The sequence below is a fragment of the Talaromyces amestolkiae genome (assembly GCF_001896365.1).
Source record: "Talaromyces amestolkiae strain CIB chromosome Unknown scaffold15.1, whole genome shotgun sequence".
NCBI classification, from domain to species: domain Eukaryota; kingdom Fungi; phylum Ascomycota; class Eurotiomycetes; order Eurotiales; family Trichocomaceae; genus Talaromyces; species Talaromyces amestolkiae.
This window is the reverse complement of record NW_024468051.1, coordinates 966,721-975,963: the sequence shown is the minus strand read 5'-3', so window position 1 is coordinate 975,963 and position 9,243 is coordinate 966,721. Positions and strand designations below refer to the sequence as shown.

Here is a 9,243-nt window from a genome sequence, read left to right as displayed (position 1 = left end):
ATGCCGTAACATTTCTCTATCACCAGCCTGCGGAAATACGTCGTGACTGCTGCAAGATGGGCATCGACTCGCTCGTTGTGCATTATCTTTAATGTGGTCAACGTTTGACACCGCGTTCGTTAATGGATGGAATTGTCGAAAATGCACTCAGAAGACAATTTGATCCGTCTCTGATTGGGTAAAACTAGATTATTTTTGCTTACCTGCTTCTGATTCTAGACATTGTTCGACTACTACTTAAGAAGGGATCTGACGTCAATGCCCATAATGGCCGATATGGCAACGGCGACGCTCTCCAGGCTGCCGTGAAAAGAGGGATATAATGAGATTGTTCAGGATTTGGCTTATTTTGGGATAGAGTTACTCCTTAGTGAAAATTGAGGTGCCGCTAAGGCGGAATTATTATAGATTCCAATACTACTCAGCAGCGTGAAATCAAAACTGCTGTCTAACTGCGTGTAAGACCAGCGGGATGCAGAAAGAAATCCGTATTTCAAGTATGGTCAAAGATGATGAAATGACCTAAAAAATCATGGGTAGCAGAACTCGTAGATTGTGTTGAGAACAGGAAATGAAAGTCTTCGACCTGAAAGTGTAGTCCATCAAAGTGGATCTAGTTCGACAACCTTAGCCCATCTGGCCAGAAGAGCTTCTAGACTAAAAAAAATATACCGTACAGCATATTCAATATCCGAAACAAACAACTCATACTATGTAGACTCCCTGTCCGCGTGGACTGTGCTGCAAGATTTATCACTTGCTGGCAGCTACCCCAAATGACTCGTCTTCTCTGGGCACATCATTGTCTCCATTTCCTAGAATGCTCCAAATCAAGGTTTGGAGAATCATCGACGTGAACAGAATGGTCCACTCAGCTGAGCCGGACACCCCTCCTACAAGACCTTAACTTCAATCACAGGAGCATGGAGGAGAGATCTCACTCACAGTCTGCTACTAAAATCATCGACTTGTGCCGTACTGCAATGACCATGTCTACACCCTTCGCACAGCTTGCTGTTGTGCGGCCCATTGCTCCTTCCAGTAAACTGCGGTCTTTCTTGTTCGATCCCATGCCAATATTTGATCCGGTATGCTATTCTCTGTGCATACGTATCGTCCAACCGTGGGCGGCTGAGACTGTTGCAGGTCTTGCACCTCTGGTGGTAGACTCTCGCGTTGTACTTTCCACCGGTATATAAACGTATTGTGACAGCAACCTTCCCACTTGACCAGGCCTTCCCACCACATGAAGGAGTTCGACATATGAACCAGCCTGTAATATTTGTATCATACGTCTCATCGCAACTCCCGGACTGATCGGATTCGTAAAAATCGAGGTACAGATTGTCTACCTCCAGCAGCCGAATTACACGTTCGTGGAGTGAGGGATACATGGACCATTTTGCAATAGATTTCTGTCTCGTAGACGACATATTGACCTTTTCACTCAGTAGCTTGTAGCGGGTTTAGCCTTAGTCCTTCTACGAATTAGAAGAAAAAATTTGGATCGGTAATTTCTTTGATCAACCACTCTTCCCTCTATGATTCAGCAAAATAGTCATACACCTCCATGAAACAAATACCATTTCTTTTCTCAAATAAATCGCGCATTCCAGTGAGGTAAGGAATATCTGAAAAAGTTCGTGATTATGCATACTTATCATACAAAGGCTATGCGACAGCATTATGGCATTTATGCCGTGTAACCCATCGAAGATCTTCACTTCAAGGTCAAATTGACAAACCTTGCTCATAAAAGACCACGACATGAGTTAGTTACACTTTCCTTATGCTTCATACAAAATTGCGAGCCGCGATAGCCGGTGCTCTTGACCCTTGCTGTCTCCGATTGCAGGCACTTTACTATATCCCAGTCATTGCAAATACCCCAAAAAGTATGTGGCCAATTACGACGGAAGTGCTGATTGTCCTAGATAGGAGTTCGGACATGGATTTATGTTCCCGACCATCCAGCTCACTGCATATGCAGCCTTGCCCTCTCCAAGGATCCCCGCACCTCTCCTCCCGAACTTCTCATATTCAAGACATGGGATTCGCTGCCTCGCCGACCTTTTAGAATGCATAGCTGGTATTTGATCTAGTTAGCGAAAAGATCCTGTTGTACTTACCTACTTCCATCTAGCCAAGCTATCACCAAGCCTCCTCATCAAAGTGGTAGGCAACCAATCAAGAAGTAAGAATTGTTGCTGCGTAGAAGAAGTGTAACTGATAGAGAATAGATGTCTCTGTTTGCGCAGGCTCCCTTCGTACGTGGCACCACTCAGACCAGAAGACTAATGTCGTTCGCATCATGATTTGCGAACCTATTGACGCTTCACTTATTCAACAAGATGCTGCAATGGAGTCTTCAAAGAGGGAGTATTATTGAAAATGAAATGCTTGGGAAGCTTTAGTTGATGAGACTTTCGAAGGGTACAAATAGTATTATTAACGCATGGCAAGTGAACCGTGACTGAATAGATCTGACTCACTTAACCTACCATTTCGATTCATGAAATTCCATATTATCCAAAGGCTCAACATCATCAATAAAATGGCGAACAAGAAAGAGAAAAAGCAGGCGAAAGATGACAGAGTCCAACGCCGAAGAGAGAAACGTGCCAAGCGGCGCGAATCGTCGTCATCTGATGATGATTCTACACGCTCGTCTACGGTCAATGGTACGATCACCGATGTGACTCAGTGGAACACAGAGATAGACCATTCTCTGAAAGGTAGTATCAACAAGATAATCTCACTTCATGATACTTTCCAGAATCTGTCGGATGTTGTGGGGATTTTGTCTTTCATCAAGCCCAATGCTGCCAATGCTGCTGAAGTATTCAGACCGGAAATCGAGCTCAAAGCTGAAAATGAAAGACTGCAACATACATTGACTCAGATACAAAAGGCTGTGGAAGCACAGAAGCTACAGGAACTGGAAAAAAGATGCCAAGAACTGGAGGATGAACGGGTGCAGCTTGGCCAACGTCAGCAGGAGCTGGAGCAAGAACGACAAGAACTCAACGCAGACAGACGTGCCATTAGCATTGAAAGGCAAGAGATGAAGAAAGATTTGGAGATAAAGAAACAAGAATTCCAATCTGAATTTACACATCAATTAGAGAAGGAGAAAAAGGCCCATCAGAAAGCTCTTAGGTCGAGCCAAGATTCCGAAAACAAACTCAAAGGACAAAATGAAAAGCTCAAAGCCGAGAGAAATGAAGTAGAGACGCGAGCAAAAGATCTCGGAGAAGGCAATGAGACGCTGATGGCAACAAATAGAGCGCTTCGGTCGGAGCTGGACAAAGAGAAATCAAGGTTCCCGATTCAGAGTAAAGGAATCAATTACTAGTAAGTAGACCGGTGTGCAACTTCTTATAATCAATCTCACAGTAGATTTAGCCGGGAACAATTCAAAAAATTGAACCAGAAGATTGAGAAGCTTGTCTATGACTTCATCACAGGTCCCATGAATGACGAACAGATAGTAAGTCACGAATTTTATTCCATGTTCAAGCGAAGCCCAAAACTGACATACATATTGCTTTAGCGAGCGGTCGAAGCAGATGGTCTTGAAGAACAAGAGTTTTTCAAATTCGTCCCGACGAGAGACTCCGATGTAGCCCGATACCTGTGGAGACGGGGAGCGCAGGCCTGTATTACTATGCAGCTATGCGATCGTCTTTGGAAATCCTATCCTTGTGACTCCGTCCAGGACGTCGCGGATCCAAACGGCTTGAGAATTGTCTTCGATACATTTTCTCAAAAATACGCCACAGTCAATCCCGAGAAGGAAGCCATCTGGCGGATCATGACTCGTGAGATCTTGATTAGTTTCTCTACACAGCGGACCTCGGCACAGAATCTTCACAAAGATATCGTGTGCAGTATGAGCAAAATGCTTCGTTCTATTATTGATCCATCAAAAACACAGACATTTGAAGCAGATTTGACCGAAATAGTCGCAAACGCAACCCTCCTATGGTCTGCTGCACAAAAAGATACATGCAGGATCTGGGTGTCAGCCAACCCGCATAATGATGCTAAAGACGGCAGGCAATGGGAAGCAGGGTCCTTGCAAGGAATTGAATCCGTTCAGGTCCAAGAGGAGATCTCTATCGAACACGCCCATTCGCTTTGTCTATTTCCCCTGGTTGTAGTGACAGGTTGTTCTGGAGATGAAATTATCTGTCCAGGACAAGCTCTATTCTCTGATTGTGTGGCATTTGCCCTTGGAAATCACGAACAGCAGGAATCTGCGAGGTTACTTGCACAGAAACAGAGCGAATTGCGCTATAATCACCGCAAGAACAGTGTGAACTCTCATTCAACTATTTCCATACAGAATCGTCCCCAAGTTTTGGTCGGTGGTCGTCCTGAACAATGATATCGACCACATGACAATGCCAGAATCCCGAACATTCAAATCATATCCAGGCCAACTATTGAGGTCATTTAATTTCTGTGGTCAGTAGAGGCTTTTTATAGCTTTGATTAAACATCGAATATGTGTTGAGCAAATTTTGATTTATTGCAATCGTCACTTAGACTTCGAGTCTATAAGATGTTAGTTCAAAGAATTTAAACCAATAGCTAGCCTCTATTCGTTACCTTCGCCTACTTGTGTTACGGTGCCAATGGTTGGTTTCCCAGTGAATTGTGGCTGTGCAGGCGGAGCTCAGGTTTCAGCATCCCAGGATGTCGAAATCCGGAGCTCGATGGCTATAAAGAGGCGTCCGCCCCCATTTCTGACTCTTCTGTCTCCATTTTCTTCCACCAATGACCACCTCATCTTGGAAAACAACTTAGTAAAATGTACGTATGTCGCAGAAAAAATTCCGCAAAATCATCTATATGGCATGGTATTATATAATTGCTCAACTTTTGCTAACCTATGTGTTCCCGCAAACAGCGGCAATATCTTTTAAACCTATCCACCGTATGGATCAAAAGAATGAATGCAACGAAATGAGTGTACGACGCAAGGCGCGACCAGAACGATGCGATGCGGATGTCAAACCAAAATGGGTCCGCTGTCAGTGATAGTGGCTGGCCGCGTTATCAGATCCATGACGGCAAGCGGCCAGAATCAAGGAAGATTTGGAATGAGAATGTACAATACTAGTACATGTTTGTTTACGGGTCAAAATGATTGATAGGTTCTTGCACATCCTCCAACGCGTCTCATCCTCGTAGATGGTTCTCAATATTTGTAAAAACGTAAAGTACAGCGTGACAAAGCTTTATGACCAACCTCTGGGTGCTAGAGCCATGTGTGGGCCTTTTCCATTATAGTCCTGAGAGTGAGAAAGCCGAATCCGGTTCTGAACTTCCAAATGCGGTGGATAAAAAGAATAAATACTTCCTGAGGTTGGATACCTCCACAATATCTATTCCCACCCGCGGCGTCAACAGTTGCACTGTTTAATGACGTGGCTGATATGTCATCGAAAATGGAATGGCTCTAATAAATAAGGGTTGAATTTGCAATCACAAACCCATTAAATAACCGAAGATTTTTAAGTTTTAGCCGCTAGCCATGGCGTTAAATTCAATTTCTATCGACAAAGACAGGTGAATTGGAATCTAATTGAACCCTCTATGCTCTTTACTGACACATTGAGAGATTCCTTGTTTGTCATCACCTTCTGTGCAAGTGGCAAGCGGAGTTAGAATACCTTCTTTATCATTTCTGTAGGATCAATGCGCCGCAGCTTCTGCATGAATGTCTTTGTTCTTGTGCCGAAGCTGCAGAGTTGAGTAGGCTCACTGAAAAAGTTACAAATCATTTTTGTTTCTGTAACAAGCGCATCTTCCGTGAGCGTGGAATTTCAGAACAAGAACGAGAAACATTCTGTACTCAATTACAAGAAGTCCGTCAAGTTCGAAACATGGCTGTCCATCGAGTTACACCACAGAGCAGCACGATCCGAAAATATGGGAAGATTGTTCAGGCAATTGTCGGATTTCTCCCAAGGATTGGAGGTCAGGAGTTTTTACAGACATACAACGAGCGTGTGAGTAAGGTTTTTTAATATCTCATTCATGCAGAGACTAATGAAATGATTGAAGATCCGTCAATTCATTGAGACTTTTTGGGATATCGAGAAGAACGAATCAGGGGATGTCAATGCCTCGCTAATTCCAGAGACCATTATAATCCGGGGTATAGAAAGCTCACCGAGAAACGAACAGAAAGAGTATAATATGAAACGCTCTGTCGAAGAGCAAAAGCTTGCAGCGAAGACCAAAGCCAATAACGTCTCACAAATGGCCCGAGACTTTCAGGAATCGCGGAGAGTGAAGCTCATGCACGTCGAGCAAAATCAGCGAGAGAAAGTCGATTCCGAGTTACGGAAAAAGGAAAAGTCCGAGAGATTGATCAAACAATTGGCTGATGCACAACTCAGAAAAGATGAAAGGGCAGAGAGGAACAGGAAACAGCAGGATGAAGCACAAATCAGAAGGGCTGAAAGAGCCGCTAGGAACAGGCAACAAATGGAAAAAGCACAACTCAAAAAGGCGGGCCAATAATAAACCATCATTGTACGAGGGGGACCCAGGCGGACTGATGGAGATGTGTCTCGGTAGGTAGCCTGAGAGATCCACCAAGGTGTTCCTCTTGAGCATCGACTAGCCCTGACATTTTTACCTGATCTGACTATTCCTGTCGAAATATTCGAGCAATACAAAATTGATACAGACCCTGAGCTAAAAACTACCTGACACACGTAAAAGGATGGCATTTATTGAAGCAGCATTGGTCTTAGCTAGAGATCTAATGGATAAATGGGCTAAACAGAGTAATTGATATGGGTGAAATTGCTCCATTGCGGTTCGCATTGCCCTTCACTGCTCTTTCGCACGGTTCTCGAAACCAGGGTGAGACGGGCTGGTTCACTCCGACGAGACACTAATGATGTAACGTGATTCTTCATGCTGAGAATATATCCCTCCACAGTTTTCAACGTGAAATGACGCCCACGAGCCATTGCTTCCTGCTGGACTTCAGCTGATCCTTTACCCTTCTAGTTACCTAACATCACATTGATTGGCAGAAAATCCTACTTTTGGCTTCTTCCAGCTGTTGTTCGAGGGTCTTATACAGTTCCACAAGGAAACGCCGATAATCTTGGATCAATCGGTATGTATCCATGAGGCTAAAGAAATTCCTCGCCAGAGAGATCCATGTCACATAATATAATCTGAATTATTTGCAAAGATATCCAGCCACACACTTATCTATCAATTGATTGAGTGGTTTTCCTTTTTGTTTGCTTCCCCCGTTCGTTTGTATAACTTTGATACCGGAAGTAGTGGGCAGTCGCTGTGTAACTCAAACAGAATCATGAGAAATATGTGCCGGATCCACCGGGACGGATTAGAAGCCTACCAGGGATTCTGTGACCCTCTCTCGATCTCTATAATGATTTCTGTAAAGAATTGGCCATCGTAATCCATGATTCTGCAACTTTTGGGACTTTTCTATCACACTCAATATAATCGCAAGACTTGAGGGAAGTCATCGGAGAACAAAGAGCATAGTGACAAAATCATGTTTGACTTGTTGCAGATTCGACCGCCCTATTAGACTCAATGCGGCCACTCCGGAAATAATGAGCTGATGATATCTTCCGAATATGTGGGCTACTTTCTCAAAGTCAAAATGCCAAATGTGTTCTCATTGGTCGTGGTGAGTCGACCAAACAAAGAAAATAAGGCTACAAACAAGGTCGATGGAGACTACCATGCCAATGCTATCTGGCTGGTAACGTAGGCCACTGGTTAGTCGATGTTATCGCGACGTGGTTCTAGTACGAATTAATGCCAAAAAAATCGATGTCGAAAATGGTGGTATCAATGTTGGTACGAATTGTTGTGACATTCTCGTCTCTGCCACGGAGTTGCGCAGACTGATTTTTTGAGAGAATTTTCCAAACACGTCTCGTCGCCTAATGCTCGAAAATCGAAGTGGAATGCGAATGATTCCGCTTAAGAACATGCTATGTACGACCAGCGCTGTTCCAAAATTCTTCTTAGGATCCGGCGATCTAATTGTAGTGACAAGCTTCGCATGAATCTCGATCTACGTTTTGCTCCATGACTGAGACAGTAACTCAGTCACGCCCAATCTGATATTTCGATCATGAAGCCGAGATTCGGGGGAATAAATCCAGATTCTAATTCAAAATTGAAGAGTCATGATCGCTGACATGAACACAGTCAACCACGGACGTGTGGTGAGTGGGGAGGTATTAATGTTATACTCCAAATAGCTTTAATAACTCTTTCCTTTACTTATAAAATATTCTACATACTATCAAACTGGAGTTTACGATGCTAAAGAGCGTGCCTCAAGAAATCTGGGACAGTATTTTCAACTTTCGACAACCGATCCCATCTCTTGGTTCGTCCGAATATAGCCAATGTCACATATTATGGAATTCGATCTTCAAGAGCGATAAATAGATCTAGAAAATGATACGGATCAAGGGCAACCCATTGCTCTTCAGTTCAATGCTCGACAAAGTCGGGAAGAAAAAGATCTACATAACAATTCACTATGGAGATAGAATCACGGACCCCAATTATCGCTGGGAATTGTTCTTGGAGTGCCTACACGGTCTATATAAATATAATTCACACACGAAAGAGATCAAATTTCGTTGGGGGATAACACTGAATGTTTGGGAGATCGAAAGACCCGAGAATCCATTTCTGCTGAACGACAAGAGACAACTCTTCTACTCCTTTGGCACTAGCAGGATATTCATCTGTTTCATCAGCCGCGCCTCATCGTTTCTATGACTGATTGGTGTATGGTTCCCAGGGCTGTGTGGAAGGGTTGATGAGGAACTCAGCTAGCCATCTGAATACCCTGACGACTCAATCGATCAAGCTTCATCCACACTTCCCTGTCCAAGCTTCCGTATAGCTAAAACCGGTTTTCTCGGTCTCTACAAGTGAGAACGGTATTATCAAGGGTCTGACGCAGCGGCCTCAAGATTGCTGGTGGGCCAACATACGGCTGAGTATACACTGGCTGTACTTCCGGCGTCGCGCCTGATTTAAACTTGGAATTGCACAGAAGATTTTGACTCCACGAACTGCAGAAAATTCCGGTAGAAAGACCATCTTTCCAGRGCATGATGGGTACACCATCAGCCTCTTCATAATGATCCAGAATTGGCTGAAGGTAAGCATTCCCACGAGCATTGATGATGGTCGAGCGGAGATGAC

General features: G+C 43.9%; 1 protein-coding gene across 1 annotated transcript; it reads left to right on the top strand.

Moving 5' to 3' along the window:
• Positions 1-2,554: 2,554 nt before the first annotated feature.
• Positions 2,555-6,537, top strand: BHQ10_007534 (uncharacterized protein; the record flags this gene model as incomplete). Its single annotated transcript, XM_040880240.1, has 5 exons — positions 2,555-3,354; positions 3,406-3,490; positions 3,554-3,890; positions 5,839-6,020; positions 6,076-6,537. 5 exons carry the CDS (start codon positions 2,555-2,557, stop codon positions 6,535-6,537), a joined length of 1,866 nt encoding a protein of 621 aa, XP_040736037.1.
• Positions 6,538-9,243: the final 2,706 nt, after the last annotated feature.